The following is a 19,547-nucleotide window of genomic DNA, read 5'->3' as shown; positions in this document are numbered from 1 at the left end:
TAGTATATCCTGTTAAATATACATTTAACATGGAATTTTGCATTCATACGTGTTTTATTTACTATTAACGTTCTAGTCCCAAATTCTGTCTGAGGAACAGAAAATAGGCTTTTACTATACATTATGAAAGGAGCCTTGGCAGCGCAGTGGTTAAAACAATCGACTGCAAACTGATATGTTGGCGGTTTGAAAACCACCAGCAGCTCCTCGGGTGAAAAATGTGGCAATCTACTTCCATACAGATTTATTTACAGCCTTGGAAACCCTATGGGGTAGCTACGAGTCGGAATCAACTCGATGGCAATGGATAAATGTTATGGATTAAATTGTGTCCCCCCAATATATGTGCTGTAAATCCTAACCTCTATGCTGTTACGGGAACCCTGGTGGCGCAGTGGTTTAGAGCTTGGCTGCTAGCCCAAAAGGTCGGCAGGTTGGTTTTTTTCTTTCCTTCTTTTTTTAGATGTGTTTAATACAAGTGAAGGCTGTATATAAAAACCCAGAACTTGGATTCTATCAGCTTGAAACAGAGAACTCTAATTTTTAAAATGTGAAGGTGTTTCTATCTGTGTCGAAAGTCCTATATCTTATCTGTGCAATGATGCCTGCAGGCCACCAGCTCCTAAATAGAGAAGTTTCCTGTATATGCATTTTATGTGGTTAAATAAGCAATTCTCTCTACTCAGGACCTTTGGAACGTGGAAGAGTTTGTAGTTTGTCCCTCTGCTCGTTTGTTATGACTGATGGTGAGTGCAGCTGGCGCTATCCACTGTAGTGGTAGGTCCGCCCTGTCGCTGCCACCCCGTCTCGTTGTAGGGTTGGCCTCTGTACTGAGCCGTGTGTGTCTGCTCTCACTGGAGGGTGGTGAGACTGGGTCATCTGCTGTGGGGGCAAAGGTTTCTTGGGGTCCAGAGAAGAGAAGGTTTGAAAAGTTGCCAAAGCAACTGATGGGCATTTGGTGTGTAGCCTTGGCCAGGAGAGTCCCACATCAGCTGTGTCCCCCTCCTGCTCAGGGCATAGTCATGTCCTGCCAGGGCACTGTGCAGCCGTGAGCCAGTTGGGCTGCTTATGGTTGTGTAATACCGTGTAATGATCTGCCTAAATTCATGAGGGATAAAAATTAGCATCAGCACAAAGGTGGTTCCCATGAGGTGGAGGTCAGACCTACTCTGCTCTCCTTAGGAACCCTATGGGGCAGTTCTACTCTGTCCTATAGGGTTGTTATGAGTTGGAATCAACTCAACAGCAACAGGTTTGGTTTGGTTTTTTATGCCTGTTAGGATATATGTATATGTGTGTGTGTGTGTGTGTGTGTATTTATGCCTGGTTATGATCCTATTTGGAAATGGGTTATCTTTGCTATGTTAATGACACAACATTAGTGCAGGGTATGTCTTCAGTCAATCTCTTCTGAGATATAAAAGAGATTAAACAAGCAAGCCAGAGAAGCAGAAATAGGAAAAGAGGGACCTTAAGCCACATGAAGACTGCCCAGGAGCAGAAGTTCAGAAGAGACAAGGACCTTCCTCCAGAGCTGAGAAAGAAAGCCTTCCCCTAGAGCTGGTACCCTGAATTTGGATTTACAGCTTCCTAAACTGTGAGAAAATAAATTTCTGTTTGTTAAAATGACCCACTTATGGTATTTCTGTTACAGCAGCACTAGACAACTAAGACACTGTATGAGCTCAGTGCCAAACACAAAACTGACTTTATGGTGTTTATTCTCTATTGCATTAACAGAGCACAAATATAACCCTGGGCCACCACATTTGGGACAAAAATGAGGGAAGAAAGGGTGAGAACAATGTCACGAGTCCCTGCTGCTACTTAAAGCATTCTTCATAGTCACAGAGAAAAATATTCATGCTAGCATTTTCAACTGTATATTCTGACGACAGCAAGACTGGTAATCTATCTTCCTGGAATGTTTTTTCACCATGATTTTCATCATTAGTAATAGCCAACATTTCCTGAGTACATACTACAAGCCAAGTACTGAGCTAGGAGCTTTACATGAATTTTCTCATTTAATTCTGAAAACAACTGTGGCGGAGCATTCTATTATTATCCTAATTTAAAGGAAACAGGCTCAGAAGTTTGGTATTCGTCCAAGGTCACACAGCCCATAGGAAGCAAAGCGGTGATTCAAACTTTGACTTAATTGACTCCCGAGTCCAAGCTCTTAGCCACTGTGATACAGTTTTAACATGTACAAAGCCATAAGAACTGCCATTGTTCATCTTTAAAAATGTCCCTTGTAAAACTCAATGAGATTCTAATTTTCACTTATCAGACTGGCAAAAATCCAAAAGTCTGACAACACAAGCTGGTAGTGAGGCTGCAGGGAAGACCAGCTCTCCACGCAATGCTGATGGGAATGGAAAATGGCACAGCCCTATCAAGAGGAATTTGGCAATATTTAACCAAACTAAAAATGCATTTTCTCTTGATCACGAAAATCCACGCTGATAATTTTCCTAGAACTATACCAGAACACAAACATGTACTTCATGTCCGCAATCTCCAAAAACCGAATGCAATTTCCTGACTTTGACACCAATTCATCTGGTAATAAAATTTGACTTGAATTGATGTAAAGCTATTTACAGTCTTTATGTAGTGAATACCCATACAATTTCCTTCAGGAAAAACAACTCGTTTGTTTAAGGGGTAGTCTTCACTGGAGGTGGTCTGTAATACGTGGAACATGCATCGTATTGACATTTCCATCATCCGAAAAATTGTGAATTTAAAACATATCTAATTCCCTCATGGGTTTCAGGTAAGGGACTGAGGACCCTCTATGAGCTTATTCATTACAGTATTGTTTATAAAAACAAAACAACCCAAGTGTCCAGCAACAGGAGACTGGTTGACTCAACCATGGACAAGCTGCTCTTTCCCTCCCTTAAATCCTACCAACATCTACTCACTAATGCTCCATCCACTACGTGAGCGTAATACCTTATGTTTGTATAAAACCAGTTGCCATAGAGTCGAACCGACTCATAGTGACTCCATGCATGTCATAAACAGAACTGTGCTCCTTTTTTCCCAGGTGCCTCTGAGTGGATCCCAACTTCCAACCTTTTGGTTAACAGCCACGCATGTTAACCGTGTGCATCATCCAGGGACTCTCATATTTGTATAGCATGTACTATTTTACAAACAACTCTCACCTCATCTATCTCTAAGTAAGGGATACAAAGACATCGGATGGGGTCCCTACTCTAAAGAGTGTAAATACATTTAGTGAGAAAAGATTGCATAAGGTAAGACTTGAATAACAGGTCAAGATCACCGAAAAGAATCAATACGAAAAGTCCTATCCAAAGTCCTATTTACCATTTCACTAATCCATCCTTTTAAAAAGGAACTCACTCAGAAACATCTTTTGAAAAGAATCAAAACATGTTAGCTCACTGAGTAATTTGGGAGCTTTAGAGCTCTACAGGTTGTTGATAGTATATAATCAGGGGAACACTCTCATGGGTTAGAGCTTGTACATGTCCTCAAAGGACAGTGAAAAAAAGGCAAAGAAAACAGTATGGTAGGCCAGAACTTTTCTCTAAGACATTTCATTTGAATATATTCTGATTGAGGAGAACCACAGAAATGGACCTCCTGCCTCCACTTTGACCACTGCTATTTTCGCTCCTTAGAGGATCAAACCTTCTTATCAGTAGGTGATTTAGCAGCACTCCTTACTGCTTTTTGTTTTGTTTTGTTTTGTCATGTGGTACTCAGGAACACGTTCTACAAAAACCAACAAAGGTTGTTGACCAACAAATGAGACCTAAGTTCACAATATGGAAACAACGGTGGCGTACTAGTCAAGGGCTACAGCTGCTAACCCCTGTCCTGAAGCACTTTTCTGCCCTTGACTGTTAAGTAAAAAGCTTTACATAAACAGGATTTGAGCTGGATTCTAAATGGCATTTAGAATTCAAATATCAGAAACCAGATCCACATTCTCTATAAAATTTTTCCATGCTAGTGTCACTAATTCCTTGCTGGCAAATAATACAACCCTTCAGTTTTTCTCTTCCTTTCAAATATTTAACATTTGTGTTTCTCTTTTCAACACATGTTGATAATGAATTTATTAAACTGAACCATATGAAACTGCTGATATTTAATAGATCTGACCTACAAAAAAGGCAATTTCAAATTTTTTAAATTCCTTTCTTTATATTAAATTCCTTATTTATATTTTCATCATCATCTTCTCCTCTTCATGTCTAGTTATTACCCACCTCAGCCTCTCCCTATTGCTTACTCCACACCTCAGTTTCTCCCCCTCTCAGCACCATTGCACTCACTGAGAGAATAATCTCCCTGATCACAGGGTTAGATCATGGCATGCTTCATCACCAAATGGCTCCATATCTTTGTCTTTAATCCCTGAAAGGTTATTATAATGCAACTAATCACAAGTGAAACTCAAAGACATAATTCATTTTACAAATTTGATAATTTAATTATTTTTACTAACAAACTGCTTAGCAACACATTCATAAATGACTGTTAGAGGCTACAAAACTCCTGAAGAGGAAGAAGAGACCTTTATTAACTGCCCTTAGGACAACAGTTTACATACAGAAATGAATTACACCCACTGGCCAATTCTTTTATTTTGGTGAATGCAAAAAGTAAGAATAGAAGAAAGAGTAAACAAGCTGAAGGAACATTTAAGAAACTGGTAAACATGCATGGAGGAAGAGTCAACCCAAAAAAAAAAAAACCAAACCCATTGCTGTCAAGTCAATTCCAACTCATAGCGACCCTATACAACAGAGCAGAACTGCCCCATAGGGTTTCCAAGAAGCAGCTGGTGGATTTGAACTGCTGACCTTTGGTTAGCGGTCAAGCTCTTAGCTACTGTGCCACCAAAGGCTCCAAGAAAAGTCAAAGCAAATTAAAAAAAAAAAGAAAAAAATTATACTATTACAAGTTACACAACACAATCTAAAGTATCTTCTTCCCCCAACATAAAATAAAAATAAAACTTAAACGCTTACTGTGAATATAAAGCATATTATCTATTGATAAATGTCAAAGTTATTAGTGGAAGAACAGGTATCAATTCTAACCATTCACTGGTAACAGAACTAGATGAGTGTAAATTAAGAACTGATCACAATAAAAACTAAGAAATCTGCCAATTTTAAAAAGACAGCTATAAAATTTGTGTATTTGGGACAAGCACACCTTTTCCCACAGCAACTTTGATAAAGAATGGCTTAAATTAACATTCCCATTTGGATATAATTACTTGATATAAACAAGAAATTTGTGTGCCACTGTATCACTCTTCCAAGTAAAAGATAACATGCTGCTAACAAGCATTACAACGGAAAGACCTCTTGCTTGCTTTCCGTGGCACCTTCCACTGGCAGTCCACCTATTGGTATTCTCTGTATATCTGCACAAGTGACAGCCATAAGATGAAAGAAATGAAAAGACGACATGTTACAATTGGTACGGTCATGAATATTAGAAATTTAAGTAAGAAAGAGAGGATACAGACACAGAGGCACACAGCCAAATATCAAAACAGAAGAGAAGCATATTGAATTCCCATGGATGGGTCAGTCCTGACTTCCTGACCTGGCGCAGCTATGTTATGAAAACATTAGAAATTTGCATGATGCAAATACATCTCTTGGGGATTAGGGCAACCCACTTACATGGGTACAGCAGTCAAACTCTTCTTTCAACCTATATACGTATTATCAGATTAAATTTCTTTTCAAGGAGCCTCATTTTGATATAATTCAATTTTACAGGGCCTTAATAAATCAACAAACTGTAACTTTGTAAGAAAAGAAAGTCAACCCTAAAACTGAACTTTAAAAAAATGACAATTCTGTCCTAAAACCTCAGAGGATTTGCTTTCAGAATAATTTTAACTATCAATTTGTTTACTGAAATTACATTTGAGTTTATGGAGAAAGGAATTCTCCAACACTGTACAATATAAAATTATCACCACACAATACAATTTCATAGTAATAACATCTAAGACTGCCTTGATAGCATTTAGGAAAAGCTTTGATTTTCCTGTGTAATAATATTACTCTTCTTTGATTTTTTTCAATCATTTATAAATATAAAACTATTCTTAGTTTACAGGCCATACAATAACAGATAGCAAAACATCCTTTATGAATACAGATTCAAAAATTCCTAACAAAATACTAGCAAATCCACTTTAGCAGCATATTAAAAGCATATTACACAACACAACCAAATGTGATTGACCCCAGGAATGCCAGGGCAGTTCAACACGTGAACACTGATCAGTGTAATATATCACATTAATACAACGAAGGAAAAAAAAAAACAAACCAGAAGATCATCTACCTCGAGTGATGCAGAAAAAGCACTGGACAAAATCCAACACACTTTCATGACAAAAACACTCAACAGTCTATTGGAATAGAAGGGAATTTCCACCTGAAAAGCCCACAGCTAACATCATTCTCCATGATGGACAACTGAAAGCCTTTCCCTTAAGACCAGGAACAAGAAAAGTATGCCTGCTTCACCACTTCTATTCAAAACAGTACTGGAAATTCTAGCCTGAAAAATCAGGCAAGAAAAATAAACAAAAAGGCACCCAATTGGAAAGAAAGAAGTAAAATTAATCTCTATTCACAGGTGACATGGTCTTATATAGAGAAAACCCCAAAGAAACCACACGCTTAATGAAAAAAAAAAATTGTTAGAGCTAAGAAACAAATTCAGAAAAGTTGCAGGATACAAAGTCAACACACAAAAATCAGTTGGATATCTATACTAGCAATAGACAATCTGAAAGGGATATTAATAATTCAATTTACAGTATCATCAAAAAGAATAAAATAGTAATAATTTAGCCAAGAAGGTAGAAAATTTGTACACGAAAACTACAAAACAATGCTGCAAGAAATTAAAGACCTAAATAGCCATCCCATGTTCATGGATTGGAAGGCTTAATATCATTATGACAGCAATATTACCAAAATCAATCTACAGATCCAAAGCAATTCCTATCAAACCCCAACAGTATTTTTTACAGAAATAGAAAAACCCATCTTTTCTCATATGGAATTTCAAGGGACTCAGAATATCCGAAACAATCTTGACAAACAAGAATGAAGTTGGAGAATTCATACTTCCTGATTTCAAAACTTACTACAAAGCTATACTCATCAGAACAGTATGGTGCTGGCATAAGGACAGAAATAGACTAATTGATGGAATTGGCCAAAACCAAAACCAAACCCAGTGCCGTGGAGTCGACTGCAACTCATAGTGACCCTATGGGACAGAGGAGAACTGCCCCATAGGGCTTCCAAGGAGCACCTGGAGGATTCGAACTGCCGACCCTTTGGTTAGCAGCCATAGCACCTAACCACTATGCCACCAGGGTTTCCTGATGGAACTGAGAGCCCAAATATATCACCACATCTACGGTTGGCTGATTTTCGACTATTGCGTCAAGACCATTCAACGGGGAAAGCACAATCTCTTCAACAAATGGCACTGGGAAAACTGGATCTCTACATGCAAAAAGATGCAGCTGGACTCCTACCTCACACCACATACAAATGCATCGAAGATCTAAATTTAAACCTAAAGCTATAAAACTCTTAGGATAAAACACAAGGTAAATACTCATGACCACGGATTTGGCAACGTTTTCTTAAGCATGACACCAAAAGCTCAGGCTGCAACAACAAAAATAGATAAATTGGACTTCATCAAAATTAAAAACTTTTGTGCATTGAATGATAGGATCAAGAGAGGAAAAGTACACAGAATGGGAAAAAATATTTGCAAAGCAAATCAATAAGCACATGAAAAGATATTCACCAGAATAAGTCATCAGGGAAGTGCAAATTAAAACCACATCCACTAAAAAAGGATGGCTATTAGTCAAAAAAAGGGAAAATAAATGTGTTGACAAAGATGTGGAGTAACTGGAACCCTTGTACATTGCTCTTGTGAATAAAAAATGGTGCAGCTGCTGTGGAAGACACTCTGGTGGTTCCTCGGAAGTTAAACATAGCATTACCACACGGCCTAGCAATTCCACTCCTAGGTATATACCCCAAAAAAATGAAAGCAGGGGCCCAAAAAGATACTTGTATACCAATGTTCACCACAGCATTATTCACAATATGCAAAAAGTGGAAACAACCGAAGAGTCTGTCCACAGATGAATGGAAAAACAAAACATGGTATATACATACAATATTATTTAGCCATAAAGACAGATGAAGTTGTGATACATGCTACATCAGTGAACCTTGAAAACATTATGCCATCATAAAAGGAAAGACATTATATGATTCCACTTCCATAAATATCTAGAACACGCAAATTCACAGGGACAAAAACAGATTAGTGGGCTAGGGGGAAGAGATAATGGGGAGTTATTACTTAACTGGTACAGAGTTTCTGTTTAAAGTGATAAAAGGGGGTTGGAAACAGAATGTGGAAGCACAACACTGAATGCAATTAATGCACTGAATTGTACATTTAAAATTATTACAATGATATGTTTTATGTTACATATATTTTAGCACAATAAAAAAAGAATTAAAAAAATGTATAGTTCACAAACTATAATCTACCACCCCATTTTAAGTCACATACTTGATCACACTGTCATATTCTAATCACCAAAAAGAAACTAGACTCCTTCACGTCCCTCATTTTCCTCATCTACTTCCTAAGTACTTTAAAACCTATCTTCTATTTCCTATCCTCACTGTCTTAGTTCAAAGAGTCACCGTTTTGCACTTAGAAAACTGCAAAAGAAACCAAACGAAAAACACCCTACCTGATCTTCGTGCCTCCAGTGATGGTTGTACCTCCAATCTAAAAGACCGCTACTAGACTATTCTTTCTAAAACGCAGGTCGACTCTCATAATTGGGTTGATCAAGTACAGATACATAAATAAGAAGATGTGCCATTTGAAGAACACATTAAATAAGTTTTATTTAATAAATAGACATTTAGTAAACAGACATTCTTTACATATTACATGGGACGTTTGTAAATCTGTGTTTATAAGAGGACACAAGAATAACCTTAAAACACTGCAAAATCATACAGTCTACATTCTCTGACCACAATAAAAATCTAGACTTTTTTTAAATGCTAAAATAATCCATATTACAAAATCAGAAATTGAAATAAATTTTACTTTTAAATAGACTAAATAACAAAAACGCTATACAACAAATATTTAAAAAGTAATGAATTAATGGATCTAGGCTTTGAGCATCAATGGCTGCCATGCCAACATTATAAAAGAAAGAAAAGAAAGGAAGCAGGTACTCCATGCTTCCTAACGAAAGGACACATCACCACCTACAGTCTTGCCTGAGGGATTAAGCCTAAATTCCATCAAGCTCCGACTCTACTTGCCAATTGGAGAAAATACAGCATAAAACTTTGAACTGCACCATGAGTATGAAATCAATAAAATCCAGGCTGTAAAGAACTTTACAGATAGATCAAACGGCATATGTTCTTCAGAAGATCATTTATAAAAATAAGAGGGAGAAACTGTAGATTAAGAAAGGCTTCAAAGGCAAATCTATTTTTTAAAAATGGACAAGGCTAAACAGTAGTGGGAAGGCACCCCTGTGGTACAGTGGCTAAGAGCTCAGCTGCTAACCGCAAGGTCAGCAGTTCAAACAGACCAGCCACTCCGTGGAAGAGTGGAAGAAAAGACCGGGTGCTCTCACGAAGATTACAGCCTAGGAAACCCTGTGAGGCAGTTCTACTCTGTTACATGGCGTCGCTGTGAGTCGGAATCTACTTGACAGCACACAACAACAACAAACTACAGTACTAGGGATGAACACCTGGGTGATAGAACCATAAAGAAACTCAAGTTATTATTCTGAATTTTAGGATACGGGTTACAGTTGGAAGGGGGAGGGGATGACTGGCACAGGGCACACAGAACTTCTACAGTGACTGGCAAAGTTCGATTTCTTGTTCTCAGTGATAGTTACAAGCATGTTTGTCTTCTAAAAATTCACTAAGATATATATGTGTGGTTTTCTGTATCTGTGTTCTATCTTTTTAATAACCAGTTGCCACCTGTTTGATTCTGCCTCATGGCAGCCCTATGTGTGTCAGAGTAGAACTGCGCTCCACAGGGTTTCAACGGCTAATTTTTTGGAAGTAGGTTGCCAGACCTTTCTCCTGAGGCACCTCTGGGTGGACTCAAACTTCCAGCTATCAGTTAACAGCTAAGTATGTTAACCATTTGCACCACCCGGTGACTACATTTTATAACAAAAAGGCTAAAAAACAAATTAACCAAATTATATTTATATATATCACATAATTCAAAACTTTATTAAGGCAAAAGAAAATATAACAAATTAACTAGCACTCACCTCAAAACAATCATAAAATAAATCAGCAAAGGGGGGAGCAAATACAAAACAAAAAGCTAGTACTTTCCTTCTTAGAAAAACTCATAGAAACAGATCAAATCTGTTAAGCTGACCAAACAGAAAGGGAAAAGACACAGAATTATAGTAGGAACAAGAAAGGTAATGTAATTCCAGATTATAATAAGATTATTAAAATACTGAGGAAAAAAGAATACTACATACAACTTCATGTCAACAAATTTGAAAGTCTAAATTTTTTTCAGAAAAAGGAATGAAACAGGTACTTTCCTAAAAAAAAAAAAATTCTACAATCAATTCAATAAGCTGCCAACAACTTAGATACATCAATAATTTTAAAGGGTATCAGAAATGTAGTCAAAGTTTTTCCTCCATCATCACAATATACCCCACACCAAAGACACCTGACCTAGATTACTATATTGGTAAATTTTAACAAATCTTAAAAAAATGACTACTAATGCTTTTAATCAACAGTGTCAGCGAGATACTAGCCAACCTAACAGTCAAGTAAAAGAAGTGGGAAGTGTGACCAAAAGAGACCTACGTGAATGGAAAAACATACCATGCTCACATGTAGGTAGACTCAACACTGTGAAAATGTCAATTATACCCAATGCAATCTATAAATAAGATGCAATAACTATCCAAGTTTCAACAGCATTCTTTAATGAGACAGAAAATCTAATCATTAACTTTATATGAAAAGTAAAGAGGCCCCGGATAAGCAAAGCATGACTGAAGAAGAACAGTACGAGGACTCACACTACCTCACCTCAGAACCTCCTATACAGCTACAGTAGTCAGAACAGCCTGCTACTGGTACAATGACAGACACACTGACCAGTGGAACAGAACTGAGAACCCAGATGTAGATCCAACCACCCATGGTCTTCAACAAGGGCCCGACAGCCATAAAATGGGGAAAAGCCTTTTTAATAAATGGTGCTGGTAAAACTTCATGTCCATCTGCAAAAAAATGAAATAGGACCCATACCTCACACCATATACAAAATCTAATTCGAAATGGATCAAAGACCTAAATAAAGCCACAAACTATAAAGTTCATAGAAGAAAAAATAGGATCAACACTAGAGACCCAAATACACAGCATTAACAGGATGTAGACCATAACCAACAACACAAAAACTCCAGAAGATAAGTTAGATAACTGGGACCTTCTAAAAAGTAAACATGTATGCTCATCAAAAGACTTCACCAAAAGAGTAAAAAGAGAACCTACAGACTGGGGAAAAAAATTTTACTATTACAAATCAAAGGTCTAATCTCTAAAATCTACAAGAAAATCCAACACCTCTACAACAAAAAGACAATCCAATTAAAAAATGGGCAAAGGAAATGTACAGACACTTCACCAAAGAAGACATTCAAGCAGCCAACAGACACATGAGGAAATGCTCCCAATACCTAGCCATTAAGAGGAATGCAAATCAAAACCAGAATGAGATACCATCTCACCCTGACATTACTGGCACGAATCAAAAAACAGGAAATAACAAATGCTGCAGAGGCTGCAGGGAGATCGGAACGCTTATGCACTGCTGATGAGAATACAAAATGATACAACCATTTTGGAAAATGATATGGCGCTTCTTTAGAAAGCTAGAAATACCATATGATCCAGCAATCCCACCCCTAGGAATATATCCTAGAGAAATAAGAGTTGTCACATGAATAGACATATGCACATCCATGTTCATGGCAGCACTGTTCAAAATAGCAAAAAGATGGAAACAACCCAGATGCCCATCAACGGATGAATGGATAAACACACTATGGTACATACACACAATGGAGTATTACACAACAATAAAGAACAATAATAAATCTGCAAAGCATCTCATAACATGGATGAATCTGGAGGACATTATGCTGAGTGAAATAAGTCAATCACAAAAGGACAAACATTGTATGAGACCACTACTGTAAAAACTCAAGAAAAGGTTTACACACAAAAAGAAACAATCTTTGATGGTTACAAGGGTGGGGAGGGGTGGGGATTTAAAAACACTAAATTGACAATAGATAAGTGGTAACTTTGGTAAAGGGTACAGCAGTACACAATACTGGGAAAGCCAGCACAACTTGTACAAGGCAAGGTCATGGAAGCTCCAAAGACACATCCAAACTCCCTGAGGGATCAAATTTCTGGGCTGAGGGCTGTGGGGACCATGGTCTTGAGGAGAAACTAGCTTAACTGGCATAACAGAGTTTATTTTAAAAAATGTTCTACATTCTACTTTGGTGAGTTTGTGGGTCTTAAAAGCCTGTGAGCGGCCATCTAGGACACACCACTGGTCTCACCCTTTTGGGAGCAAGGGTAATGAAGAAAACTAAAGATACAAGGGAAGATTAGTCCAAAGGACTAATGGACCACATCTACCACAACCTCCACCAGACTGAGTCTAGTACAACAAGATGGTGCCTGGCTACCACCACTGACTGCTCTGACAGGGATCACAATAGAGGGTCCTGGAAAGAGCTGGAGAAAAATGCAAAACAAAATTCTAACACACACAAAAAGCCCAGACTTACTGGCTTGACAGAGACTGGAAAAACCCTAAGAGTATGGTCTCCAGACACCCTTTTAGCTCAGTAACAAAGTCACTCCGGAGGTTCACCCTTCAGCCAAAGATTAGACAGGCCCATAAAACAAAACAAGACTAAAGAGGCACACCAGCCCAAGAGCAAGGATTCGAAGATAGAAGGGGACAGGAAAGCTGGTAATAGGGAAACCCAGGTCAAGAAGGGAAGCTGTTGACATGTTCTGGGGTTGTTAACCAATGTCATAAAACAGTATGTATAAAAAAAAAAAAACTACCTGTTTAATGAGAAACTAGTTTTTCTATAAATGTTCATCTAAAGAACAATAAAAAGAAAGGAAACCCTATGGATCAGTTCTACTCTGTACACACGGGGTCGCCATGAGTTGAAATCAACTCAATAGCAACTAACAACACCAACCTTAAATTGATCTCCCCCCCAAAAAAAGAAGTAGGAAGTATAAACTTCGAAAGGAAAACAAAATTATGATTTGCAGAAGATACTATCTATCTACAAAAATACAAGATAATCAATTGAAAAAACTTAAAAAATCATGAAATGAATTAGACTAACTGACTTTAAAAAACTTTGTATATACCAAAAAATGTTCAAACTTCAGTAACTATTGTGTGATGTGCTCTCTTGGTGGCACAAACGGTTAAACACTGGGTTACTAACAGAAAGGTTGATGGTCTGAACACACCCAGAGGCATCTCAGAAGAAAGGCCTGGAGATCTGCTTCTGAAAGGTCACAGCCATGAAAACCCAACGAAGCACAGTCCTACTATGCAACGCACGTGCTCACCATGCATCAGTTTGGATTTTTTTTTTTGCTGCTAGACACTGTGCTATTCCCAAAATTAACTGTAAGGAAAATATCCCAGCACAACAGCAACAGCAAACTTGGTGGACTGTGAAAAAGCTGGGTGGAGAAATGTATAACTTATCTGAAGGACATAAATAATATTGGATTAAATCAAGAAATACAACAAAGTAATTGAAACATTTAGTGCAATTCTAATAAAAATCCTAAAGTGATTTTGAGGACAGAAGGTGGCAGGTTTAGCAAAGAGATTTTGAAGTCCATACAGATTGTGTCAGAATGCCTATAATTTTTTTAAAGAAGAATAAAATGAAGGAAATAGTCTTACAAAGCAGAAAAACATTAAATCTACAGTTGTTAGAAGTGTAATATTTGCGTAAAGAGAGATCAACAAATTAAAACAGATCTATGAATAGATCAAAATTCAGAATATGATAAAGATGACATTTCAAATTGGTATGAAAAGAACAGATTTTCCATGTATATTGGGACAATCTGTGATGGACTGGATATGATGAGTAAGGGGGATTTTCTCTGGTGGCACATCTAGGTAGAAAAGTATTATATACTGGAATCAAGGAAACTAGATGAAAGAATAACAAATGAAGGAGGAACACCATAAATTTTAGCCTTGATGAATAGAGGAAACTTCATGGTGGAATCCAAGTAGAAAGACATCAAGTCAGTGACTAGATATACGGGTATGGGGTCACAATAGTGGAGTAAGCTTAGAGCGGTCAACTGGGAGTCATCAACACAAAGCTGATAACTGAAAATATGGGTGTATATGAAATTGCCAAGAGAAAGGTACAGAGAAGAGAAAAGCCCTGGAACTTGAGGAATATACTTAAAAACCAAGTAGAAGAAAATGAGCTAAAGGAGTGCAACAATCACTCAGGAAACAGACAAAACCAGGAATGTGTGATGTGCAGACGCAAAGTCAGATGTATTTCAAAGTGGAGAAAAGCCAAATGTAAGGTCTGGAAATGTCCAATGGGTTTACCAAAATACATTCTGCATGATAAAAGATCGTAGAAAGTAATCTAAAATGTGATGAATTGAAGAATCCATATTTCAAAACAGTATCTTTAGAAACAACTTGTCTATATAAGGTTTTAAAAGGAAAATGAGAAGAAAAAGACCAAAGGCTTAAAAAAATAAATAAATAAAAGGAGTCTGAAAGGACATATACATCAAGAAACAATGGTTATCACTGGATAAAAAACTACAAATTATTTTAACTTTATATACTTCTGTAGTAGACTATTTTGCCAAAAATACAGATTACACACTAGCAAAAAAAAAAAAATAGCAAATAAAGATAGACTAATTTGGAAGAAAACATAAGCTCCTCAGACATTCTGTTTATAAGAAAAATACTTATATAATTATTTGAAAGTTAAAAAAAAAAAAAAGCCTTCACAGGGCTCCCTCATAGATCCATAGCACTCTAACTTTTACAGAATAGCCATATCCTCTGAAGTAAGTACTTTTATTAATTCTTTTGATCAACATTCATTACATCACTGTGCTAAAAACACTGGAGGTGAAAACTACAAATAAGACACTACCCTCAACCCTAGAAGCTAACAGTACAATGGAAAACCAAACCAAAAAACAAAATCTGTTGCCACGGAGCCAGTTCTGACTTATGGTGGCCCCATGTGTTACAGAGTAGAGCTGAGCTCTACAGGATTTTGTTAGCTGCAATCCTTACAAGAGCAGACTGTCAGGCCTTTCTGCAGCAGTACCCCCAACCTTTCAATTAGAAGTTGAGAGCAAACCATCTGCACCACCCAGAGACCTTAACAGAGAACACAGACATATAAACAAATAATTATAATTCAATGTGATACGTGTATGCACAAAGTGCCAAGGAGACGGCGCAAGTTGAAATATTTTACCAAAGAAACAAAATTTGAGCTGAATCTTGAAGAAAGATTAGGTAGGAGTTCTAGTTGAAGTCATCTCATTCAAAAAGCAACAGTAAAACAAAAGGTAGAGGCATAAAGGTATGTTTGAGAAGAGCGACCATTACTAATGTATTTAAAATCTGCATTTACCCACCCTACCCACCATGCTTCTTGGTTGCTTACACATGCTGTACCATTACTGATGAGGGTCTCACACCCTCTCCCCATATCTTAGGTATTCAGCATAGACAAATGGTTACCTTTTTACCAATGTACTTAAAAAAATTAGCAACGGTACAATCAAATCCTGAGCATTCAAGTCTTGAATACTCTTACAGATTATTTTAATTCCATCAAATTCCATACTAACACCCTGCCACACAGTGGAAGATACAACTTTACATTAAGCATTTGGTTAATTACTACATGGGAAACTAAAGTTGAAAAAAACTTTAGTTTTTTTAGTTGAACTAAAAAAAAAAATCTTCTGCCCCCGTATTTGGAATGACTAATATGTGGTTGCTATTATCCCAGGGCTATAGGTTCTTTTTTTTTTTTTTATAGGTTCACTATGAGTCAGAACTGACTTGATGGCAATGGGTTTTTTTTAATACCACCCGTAAGACCCGTTCCTAGGAAAAAGTATGCCCGAGGAGCTGAATTTAATGAACGTATTATTTTTAAGACACTGACTAAAAACATCCATTATGGATCACTAGGTCTTAATCCTACTACCATAATCTCTTCCCAAAGGATCACTACCTCAGCAAAACTTCTCAAAATTAGATGAGCCTTTTAAGTCTCCAATGTGCAAAGTCCTTAGGAATTTCACTTAATGTATTACCACTTTGGTTCAGATTAGTATCAAGTAGCGAGTGATTAATGAACTATCCAAAATTGCTAAATATCCTAGACTTCTATTTTAAGGAAAGACAGATCCTTAGTAATTCCAGAAAAAGTAATCAGTACTGCCATTTTCTTTGAAACCAGTATAATACACGAATGGCTATTGAATTAAAAGTTCTCTCATGGGATAAAGTGGTGGGCCACAGATTGGCGAGAATCAACCTCAAAGAGCGCCTCATTTCTAAAATACCATTTCTATTCTCATGTGCTCTTTTCCTTAACAATCACCAAAACAAAAAAAACCTGTTGCTGTCAAGTTGATTCCAACTCATCACAACCCTACAGGACAGAATAGAACTGCCCCATACAGTTTTTTTCAAGGAGCACCTGGTGGATTCAAACTGCCAACTTTTGGTTAGTGGCCGTAGCTCTTAACCACTACACCACAAGGGCTTCCAATCACCCAGTATCCATTTATTTATTTCCCCAGATAAAACAAAACAACACATGTATTTTAGTACACTTCACATGGTTTCAAAAAAGAAATCAAGTATCTCATTTATTTATAAAGAATCACCGCCTTTTTAAATTTTTATTTTAAAATTAGAGTAATTTAGATGCTTCAATTTAGTTTTCCTTTTTGTTGAAACTACTGCATTTTATATTTGATAAATTTTGCCAAAGACATAAAATATAATCCCATATTTTCCAAAAATGGCAGAAATATTAAATATTCAAACTTTCAAACCAAGGTTTTATATATTCTAAGTGAATAACAATTTTTCTCCTTTGATATTCTCCTTAATTACTGTAACTATAATGCAGCATCTCTCCTACATTATAACATCATAGCACAACGTTTGAGATCAGTTTTCAAGCACTCAACATTCTACGGGGGGGAAAAAAGATGAAACGAAGGCCACATTAAATTTCCCGTTCAATAGGGGAAAAAAATCACTTAGTTCTTCTTTCCTAATCAAATCAAATCGTTCAAAAGACACTGTAATATATAGGTAGTGATAAAGATCTCAATGCAGTAACTCATCTAAAATAAGCTTAAGTGCTTAATATATTCAGTTAGGTGAGCATTTCACACATATTGAGTCCCGTATCACACATCTAACAGCTTACTTTGAACATGAGGAATCGTACATACACTTAAGTTAAAATATCACCCGCCCTAAAGAATGAGCTATGACACCAAGAGGCGAATATGTATTTCTAAAAATTGACATGGTTTAAGCGGAGAAAAACTAAACTACAAAAACAAGACAAGGTCAATCAACACAAACAAGAAACCAAGCTGCTTACTGAAACTCACACTGGTAAAAGAAGAAGTGACGGTCTGACTACACATCAGGGAATTCTTCCACATCAAATCTTGCCATTAGTAAAAGTAAGACCTTTTGGTTTTGTTTCTGTTATAAAGCACTGGCCACTGTTTCCAAAAAAAAAAGAACTTTAAGCGTTAACAGATAGTAACACAAACTTAGTTTTAAGTTTTAAGTTAATGATATTGAGAACCAAAGTAAATCACAAACTCCTTTCTCCCTCCCCTTTGCTCCCTCTTTCCCTCCCTGTATTCTGTTTGTCTCTGTCCATACATATATGCATACACACATATGTAAAATTTATTCACAGTGGAAACAAAAAAAACTTTACTGAAACTGTGCATAAGCTAAACTTAGAAGGAAGGCCTTCCTATTCAGTTGGCACGGACTTTTTGAATATGAAAATTCTACTGACAAACTTTATTTTACTAGACACCAGAAAACTGCTCTTTGATGTTTTGGTAAACAAAGAACCTTGCCTTCTTGTTAAACTGAATAGGCACTGAAGGAATGTTTTTGAAATAAATAACTAAATTATCATTCTATTATTTTTCACAACCTAAATCATTACTATACATATAATATTCCCTATGTGTATATTTTTACCAATAAAAAAAATTGATTCTCTAACCTAAGGTTCCAGCAAAACGCATTAAACCTCATACCAATCACAAAATTGGTAATGTATACCCCTTTAAAAAAAGCCTGAAGTAATCTCTTTTGTTTCTAAATAGAAATCACTCATATTAGACTTTTTATGTTTAATATTTCCTAAGAGTCCACAAAGAATAATTACCAAATTAGTAAAATGTTGCACAGTTCTTATTCAGGAGAATAACCTGACTAAAGCAGACCACTCACTAATAAAGTGCAACTTAATAAATCATGCGGAATCTTGTTTTGTTCAAACCCTTACTAACTCTAGCACCATCTGTTACCATCAAAACTATATGACAAGATATGATATATAATTAATAGGTAAACAACAATCTAATTAAAATGGACAAATACTCCATGTTCCTGCCATTTGGGAGCTCTAATTACAGACTAAATTTTAAGCTTGAATTAAATATTTAAGCTGGAAAATTAACTTTCCTTCTCGAGCCTTGAATACATTAACACAGACATGTGAAGCGACTTCCTGGTGAGAACTTAAACACGTCATTTAGTTTCACCAAAGCAGTTACTAACTGTTACGCAGCAGTACCTTTTAGTACCTTACCGTATGTACACAACGGCTACTTAGAGCTGAAAGGCGGTCCTGAAGCACCCTCTGCACCCTTCCCTGACATAAATATAAAATGTATATACAGCATAGCAGTTAATACCACACATTGAAAATAAATTACTGAGAGCCTTCAGCCTTCAATGTTTCCTGAAGACAATCAGAAACTGGTCTAAATAAACAAAATGTACTTATTTTAACAATGTAAAAGCCACATCGGTATAAAAGACCAAAAGATATTCCAGAAGAAAAAGCATTCAGGTATAAAACTCTTAGATTATATAAAACTAATAAAAAGCCCTGACCTACTGAATCAAAAGACTTGAGAGGCTATACTAATTCCTCTTTCCTTCCTACTTCTTCACTCCATAGAACATAGCGAGCTTTGAAAATAACGTCCTAGAAAGTACGTAGA

At 36.7% G+C, this 19,547-nt stretch overlaps 1 protein-coding gene across 1 annotated transcript in view; it reads right to left on the bottom strand.

The window, feature by feature from the left end:
* Positions 1 to 18,128, bottom strand: part of TBC1D5 (TBC1 domain family member 5) — a 446,909-nt gene extending 428,781 nt beyond the window's left edge. Inside the window, exon 1 of the mRNA XM_049870673.1 lies at positions 17,898 to 18,128. Within this exon, the coding sequence (XP_049726630.1) occupies positions 17,898 to 17,951 (54 nt within the window). The 5' untranslated portion in view covers positions 17,952 to 18,128. The remainder of the gene's footprint in view (positions 1 to 17,897) is intronic.
* Positions 18,129 to 19,547: the final 1,419 nt, after the last annotated feature.

Source organism: Elephas maximus, chromosome 27, assembly GCF_024166365.1.
Source record: "Elephas maximus indicus isolate mEleMax1 chromosome 27, mEleMax1 primary haplotype, whole genome shotgun sequence".
Classification (NCBI taxonomy): domain Eukaryota; kingdom Metazoa; phylum Chordata; class Mammalia; order Proboscidea; family Elephantidae; genus Elephas; species Elephas maximus.
The sequence above is the reverse complement of the archived record's forward strand: the minus strand, read 5'-3'. Positions and strand labels throughout refer to the sequence as shown.